Source organism: Denticeps clupeoides, chromosome 4, assembly GCF_900700375.1.
Source record: "Denticeps clupeoides chromosome 4, fDenClu1.1, whole genome shotgun sequence".
Classification (NCBI taxonomy): domain Eukaryota; kingdom Metazoa; phylum Chordata; class Actinopteri; order Clupeiformes; family Denticipitidae; genus Denticeps; species Denticeps clupeoides.
In genome coordinates, this window is record NC_041710.1 from 21,567,367 (window position 1) to 21,574,680 (window position 7,314).

The window sequence follows — 7,314 nt, forward strand, 5'->3', positions numbered from 1 at the left end:
CGGGTGTAATAATGCTGCCCCCGCGACCCAGATAAGTGGAGGAAGACGAGGACAATTATGTTAGTAGTCAGACTTATATGATGCTTTCCCCTTTCCCCTTCTACTTTTCTCCAGTAGAAAAACCTGTAAAGTACTTAAGCTTTAGTTTTAGTTAGTATAGTTTAGGTTAGTGTGTATATACATATATATGTTTAATTTATGATTGCACTATGGGGGGGGGTCTGTGTGAAACATTTTTTCAATACACGGTATATATACTGACAATAAACCAATCTTGAATATTCACGTTCATTTTAAAAGCCTCCCTTCTGTTTGTCTCGCACTGTAGACCGACTGTTTGTTTTACTCCGGGCCGCAAGATGGCGCCACCGCCAGCGTCTCCCCGAGGCGGCACCGCCGCCAGAAGAACCGGCGGTTTAACCAATCAGCGCCCTCCTTCCGTTCGAACCGCGAGCGGGCGGATTTCGGCACCTTTTTTCACGTCCTTTGTCATTTCAGTAAATCCGTCACTTTTTGTCTTTTTTTTTATCGGTTGTCCGACATCGCAGACAGTTGCGCTACACGTATAAACCTGACGCGTTCATTTTAGGTGAGTGCAGGTTTTTTTTTTTCTACCGTTATAATTTACACAGGACATTCGCCGTAATTAAAGCGGGAGTTTAAGCTGTGGACGTTTTTATTCTCCCGACAGTGCAGCCCTCCTTATCTCGGTAAGTTTCAGCTGCGTTTCTCGGATGAACAGGGCTTAACAGGCTCAATGTCGACATATCAGACATGAGCGTGCTGGGCACCAACTGCGCTCCGTTCGTCATGAAGACGTACGGACGTGGCTTCCGCAAAGTGGAGGCATGGCTGTCTCCGGACTACAGGAAGAACATCTTCTCCAGCACGGATCAGTCCGACCAGTCTCAGGCAGAGGCGGCGCGAACGTCGGCGCACGTCCGGAAAAGGTAGGACTGGACAGTCGTGGCCAACATTTTTATGAGTGACACAGGTGCCTGGTTTTCCCTGAGTTTGCTGCTTCGGTTTTTCTCATGGCAATTTGCATAATGTTGTGAAGAGCGATCAGATGAATTGTAAAGTCCCTCTTTGCCGTGAAAATGGTCTTGATAAAAAAAGCCCTGCCACTAAAGGACCTGCTGAGATCATTTCAGTGATCTTCTCCTTAACACCAGTGTGAGTGTTGAGGAGCAGAAGGCTGGAGATGAGTTAGATTGAGTGCTGATTGAGTTAGAATAGCAGACTGGATTTTACTTATTTTTTTTTACAGTCACAATTTTGCCTTAGAACACAGCCATGAATAAAGAATGGTACCAAAACAGTGGTGTCCTAGCGGTTAAGGAAGTGGCCCTGTTCGAATCCCGAGCTGCAAAGGTGCCACTGAGCAAAGCACCGTACCCACACACTGCTCCCCGACAATCACATCACTGTATTAGCTCTGTGTCTGTCACCACTTTCTTTTGTGCTGCTACAACATTTCACTAATGATTTATTGAATCGTGAACTTTCTTGCCAACCTCCATGACTTGAGTTGATGCTTTCATTTGACATCAGAAATTGATAAGCAAGGACTGTGCAGATCAGTTACACCAAGCGGTCATCACAGACTCTGTGCTTTCTCGGCAGGAGGAAGAAGAGCGTGGCGTCCATCGGCAGGCCGCGGGCCGCCAAGAAGAAGGCAATTCTCACCATGAGAGAGATGCCTGACAGTGAGCATGATTCTTCTGATTCAGGGTTGAGAAGAGCAACCGCAAAAACAGCAACAAGGTAATATGGGGTGACGGTTCGTAATTTCCTGTACACCCAGAAGTGTTGGGTTGTGTTTATTTGACATTTACAGTGCTGGTGTGGGAAAGACAGAATCCTGCGGTACAACAAAAATATGGAAATGTTTTCCCAATTTAAAAACCATTATTGTACTGTATATGTGTGTAGGTAGTTAAATGATTGCAATGTAAAACACCTCTCTTGTTATCTGTTCATTGCTCTTGTTTAACCTTTTGTTTGTTTGCGCAGAGTTTTAAACATAGTTACTTTTTAGGTCCCATTTCTGTCACATATATTATTTCCTTTTTTTTGTTTGGAAGTTGCTATTGTCTAAAAGTGCATAGAGTTGAAGTCTATTTTAATTTGTAAACCCTTAATCATTTATACAGTATTTTAAATTTCATAAATAAGTACATTAATGCTCGGCTTTGAAAATTCAGTCATGGTGTTTACATGCTATGTTTGTCAGGCACATGGTTGACATTTGTCTCATGTGACCTGAATATAAAGCCAGATCCTATATGCTCTTGGGACAGGATGCACAGAAAGGTGGTGAACTCCATGAGCAACAGCAAGCAGGCCAGGCGCCCGCTGAAGAGGAAGAACCTTTCTTTCAGCGAGAGTGAGGATGACTCTGTGATGAAAAATAAAAAAGCAAGCTTAATAAAACTGAGTGACAGCTCAAAGCACAGCGAGTAAGAACCTTATCCTCCCACCTGATTGCAGTGTCATATAGAAACAGGATAGTGGAGCAGTACTTTTGTGGTTTTGTTTTTTTGCTTTTGTTCAGAAAATCTGTAAAACTGGGGAAATTTGTAACAAATCGAAGAGACCAGAAAGTCAAACGAAGAGGCGGGAACACAAAATGCAGTGTAAGGCTCTGATTCTTCCTCACCATCGAGTTGCATGTATGTGATGATGTGCATTAATAATTTCAGATGATCTGATTTAACTCTTTGGATAGCAATTGATCTTTAATAAAGTAAATGTTTAATTGATTTGAAAGAAATCATTTATGTGATTTTTATTCAGGCTGTTCTTTCACATGTGAGTCTGAACTCGTCAGATGAGTTTATTAATGCATTCCGCCAGCGTGTCCCCCGTCCAAAGCCGCCTGTGTTGGAATCCAGCCCAGAACACTTCAACTCTGATGTGACCGCTGGCGTCGCTTTAAGAGCTCTGAACCGGCGAACCAGGACCGTGCTGAGGGAGAGCTCCCTAAACGTGAGCAGCGACGACCAGTCCCTCTCCTGCCGCAAGCCCCTGCTGGCCAGCACCCCCGCGGTCCCGCTCAGACCCCAACGCAGCCTGCGTGACCCTTCCATCATCGAGATGGACAGCTACAGCGAGGCCAACACAGACCGCTCCTTCCGGAAGAAGGAATGCAGAGCTCCAATGTTGCGTAGTCAATTTGTGTCCAGATGCCAGGGGCTGAATGACTTGCTGGAGAGAAGCCCAGAGATAACACATGATGTTGGCCCACCACCTAGGACCACCTGCTCAAGTGAAACGGAACAAATTGTCCCGGACGAGCCAGACAGCAGAGATCTCTTTTCCAGTGTTGTTCAAAACAAGATGCTAAATGGAGAAAATAGGACTTCCTCCACCCACTGCGAATCAAAACACAAGGTGCATCGGAGTGGCCTTAATGGAAAAGGGTTCTTTATAAGATCCCCAGGTGAGGAACAAAAGGAGGAGGAAGGAGATGACATGGTACCAGAAGAAGTTGTAGCTCATTCTTCACATCAGTCTTTCATCAAGAATCTCAAAGAACGCTGTGTCTCCGTCCAGCCCAACGTTGTGCTGTCAAAAGCCCGCCTATCCCCTTTTATACGTCGGAGGAAGACCCCCGCTTCCACGAGACTGGAACAGCGGAGCAGCAGCACGGAGACAGATGTTCCTGCCACTACCTCTTCCTCCTCCAGCATGGTGACTACACCTCAGAAAGGGGCAGGTTCCCGGTCATACGCTGCCCTGAAGACTAGGCTCATGGATTCATCAGAGCCTTCCGGCTCCATCGCAGCGCATCCTGACAGGCCCCTCCTGACAGGCATGGCCAAGCAGACCGTGCCCGGGAGCAGAGCGGGCACTGCGAGGAAGGCGGGTGTCAGCGGCCTGAGTGCCACCCGATGGACCAAGAAGGAGCATGGCAAGCGAGCCCGGAACTGCAAAGAGAACGTCCCGCCTCGCTCCCGACCTACCGACAGCTCACAGAACTTTGGAACTAAAGCTCCACGGGTGTGTGTCTTAATTGTGAATATTTATATACCTTTATAGTCCTGCATATGATTTGTCTGAGCTGTCATGAAACCCCTGATATGTAATTTCTTTTTTTTTTTCTTTTTTTTAGGAATTCATGTCCAGTTGGCTGGCCATGCCTTGTACACCAGCTCGCATGGAGAATCTGAACCTCTCATCCCTTTTGCAAAACTTCACACCCAGTTCCCCCTTCACCACACAGATGTGGAGTAGACTCAAAGCAGCTCTGTCCATACATAAGAAAAAGAAAGGTAGGCGGGTTGTGCTGTTACTGAACATGAACTCTCAGGTCGCATTAACCAATTGATATTACATTTGTCTGTCACTCTGAAATAACATATTTGTATGTGTTCAGCATTTATATCCCCAGTCCAGTTGGCCTTGTCACACCTGCAGTCTCCACGGATCAGCCTGTTGAACAGCAGCCGGGATCTCTTTTGCTCACCCCTCTGCACCCCCTTGTCCCTCCGGGGCAGGAACACCATGACCACCCCTATGGTGAGTCCTCATCTCATCAACTGCTTTATATCTACCCTGGAAACTAAACTGTATGTGTCAGAAACCTGCATTTTGGAATTTATGTAAACACTGAAATCTGAAAGAAGTATGCTTTCTTGCCCAAACATGTATGTAGTTTTACAATCTTATGTAAGCTGCATAAATATTTATATCACCTTATTTTAATATCTGCATGCTGAATGATGATAATGATATTTCCTTCTGAAGGGATCACTAACATTATCCACCTTGTATTTAGAAAGAAATATAGAAGCAACAGCATTCTTTCAACATGTAAAGCATACTAATTGTTTATTCAATATTACTGAGATTATTTGAGATATTAGCAATATTATTTTTGCTGATGTCTCCTATCTTTTGCTCTTCATTCTAGCGTATGTTTGACGATGACATCAGTGATGCTGAGAAAGTGTACCAGGAGTGTCAGCAGGAGGGGCCACTGACATTTGAGGAGTGCATTACACCTGAATGCATGAAGCTGTGCTGCAAGATCGGAGAGGGCACATTCGGCGAGGTCTTCTCCACCACCAACCAGGGCAACCAGACTGTGGCACTGAAGGTGGGTTACTTTTTTATCAAGGCTCATTCTGCTTGTAACACATGCTTACTGCCATGTCCTCATATTGCTTTTATGTAGATCATACCAGTGGAAGGGAAGGAGAAAGTTAATGGTGAACACCAGAAGACATTTGGAGAAATTCTTCATGAAATCATTATTTCTAAGTACGAAGGGTTTAAGTCCCATAATATCTCTGGCAGTAACCATCATAAGATGAAAAGCATAACTCTGTCACCCAAATTTCCCTTAGGGAGCTCAGCAGTTTGAATGACAAAGAAATCAACAAAACAAAAGGTTTCATTGGGCTGAACAAGTAAGTTTACTTTTTATAATTTTAAAACGATTCATTTTGTCTACGCGACCGTGAAGTCCCCCCTCTCTTTGTTCCTCTGTTGCAGTCTGCACTGTGTGCAGGGCTCCTACCCCAAGCAGCTCCTCAGTGCTTGGGACAAATTTGATAAGCAGAGGGGCTCAGAGAATGACCGGCCAGGTAAGACCAGACTTATGTTCTGTACTGTACTGACTCATGAACTGTATTCATGTTCTCATAGTGAGCAACAGTCCTGGAATGTATTGGCCATTGTTGAATTCATGTTGGTGGAATAAGTGAAGTGGTTTAATTATTATAATATATTTTTTTTTTTTTAGATTTCTTTGGAGAGAAGCAGATGTTTCTTATTCTAGAGTTTGAGTTTGGTGGGAGTGACCTGGAGAACATGAGTGGAAAGGTTCAAATATGCATTTGTGTTTAACTGCATTGGAGACAATGACAGTCTACATTGCTGACTGAAGACTGGTTATCTATAGTCCCAATTTATTCTAAAATCCACAAATACAGTATTTCATGTGATGTACCTGGAATTAAAATGCTGTTATTAATGTAGTACAAGAGCATTAATATATAATTCATGTAACCTTTGCTTTTACATGATACATATTTTATGATTGGAACTCACCTGTTGATAAAATGCTTAGCAACTTATTGCAACTAAGAAGGTTATAATTTAAACTTTTTTTTTTTTTTTTTTTCCTCCCATGCAGCTTTCCTCCTTGGCTCAGGCAAAGGCCATTCTGTTGCAGGTCTCTGCTACTCTCGCTGTGGCTGAACAGGCTCTGCAATTTGAGCATAGGTACGTGCATACACACACACACACACACACACACACACACACACAGGTGCAAAACTCCACAGCCACAACTTGCTGAATTAGTGGATAGTTGCATGAAACTGTACCATGTCCTCTTATTGTGATTCATTATGTGCTCTATGCAGAGATCTTCACTGGGGAAATGTTCTGGTGAAGACCACCAAAGAGAAAACCTGCACCTATGTTCTCAATGGCACTGAACACTCAATCGAATCCAAAGGGGTCCATGTCAACATCATCGACTACTCTCTGTCTCGTCTTGAGATAGGTACCACGTCTATACCCATATTTAGGTTACTTAAAGTATTTAGTCATTCAGCATGTTGTAATTTGTTATTTACAAAGCTTACAATTGCTGATTTACGCCTGCTCTAGATTTTGGGGGTATCTTTCCACGTGTCTTTTCATTCTCTGCCAGATGGTTTAACGGTGTCCTGTGATATCTCTGCTGATGAGGAACTGTTTATGGGACAAGGCGACTACCAGTTTGACATCTACCGAAAAATGAGGGAAGCAAACAAGTGAGTGTGCTTTACAATTTTCAAGAGGAATCCACCTAATGCCAGCTGATTATGAATATTGGCATTGGAGAGGTTAATATTTAATCCTGAATGCATTATTTTGTAATATAATATATTTGCAAAATGATCAGACATGACTGATTTATATATATAATTTCCTCATTTCCCTCAGCAATAGCTGGAAGGAGTACAACCCCCATACTAACGTGCTCTGGCTGCACTACCTAACAGATAAACTATTGGGTATGAAGTACAAAAGCAGCACCAAGTCTGCCCAGATGAGGGCACTGAAAAACAGCCTCACGTGCTTCTATGAAGAACTGCTGAGCTACCGGTCCGCCACTGATGTTCTGCAACACAGCAGTCTCTTCCACTGAGCCTCACTGCTAATACAACGGGTCTACTTAAATGTAAATTCTTATATTGATGTCATATGTAGGTTCTTTATCAGTATTATCCTTTTTGTAATTTTTTTTCATTGATGAATTATTTATGTCTAGTACTGGAATGATAACTATACACGCACTGTACATTCATGTTG

The 7,314-nt window shown here is 43.5% G+C and overlaps 1 protein-coding gene across 1 annotated transcript; it reads left to right on the forward strand.

The window, feature by feature from the left end:
- Window positions 1–466: 466 nt before the first annotated feature.
- Window positions 467–7,291, forward strand: haspin (histone H3 associated protein kinase). Its single transcript, XM_028978037.1, has 17 exons — window positions 467–589; window positions 692–950; window positions 1,627–1,767; window positions 2,304–2,462; window positions 2,558–2,639; window positions 2,800–4,005; window positions 4,118–4,277; window positions 4,382–4,524; window positions 4,919–5,104; window positions 5,183–5,268; window positions 5,355–5,417; window positions 5,503–5,594; window positions 5,753–5,832; window positions 6,146–6,234; window positions 6,378–6,520; window positions 6,671–6,773; window positions 6,946–7,291. Exons 2-17 carry the CDS (start codon window positions 775–777, stop codon window positions 7,148–7,150), a joined length of 3,114 nt encoding a protein of 1,037 aa, XP_028833870.1. The 5' UTR covers window positions 467–589; window positions 692–774; the 3' UTR covers window positions 7,151–7,291.
- Window positions 7,292–7,314: the final 23 nt, after the last annotated feature.

Bases quoted from the DNA above. Each gene is read 5' to 3' on its own strand.
- haspin (XM_028978037.1), top strand. From the start codon at position 775: ATGAGCGTGCTGGGCACCAACTGCGCTCCGTTCGTCATGAAGACGTAC. The intron at 5,418-5,502 runs GTAAGTTTACTT...CCTCTGTTGCAG, and splicing joins GGTTTCATTGGGCTGAACAA to TCTGCACTGTGTGCAGGGCT. The intron at 6,521-6,670 runs GTACCACGTCTA...ATTCTCTGCCAG, and splicing joins TCTGTCTCGTCTTGAGATAG to ATGGTTTAACGGTGTCCTGT.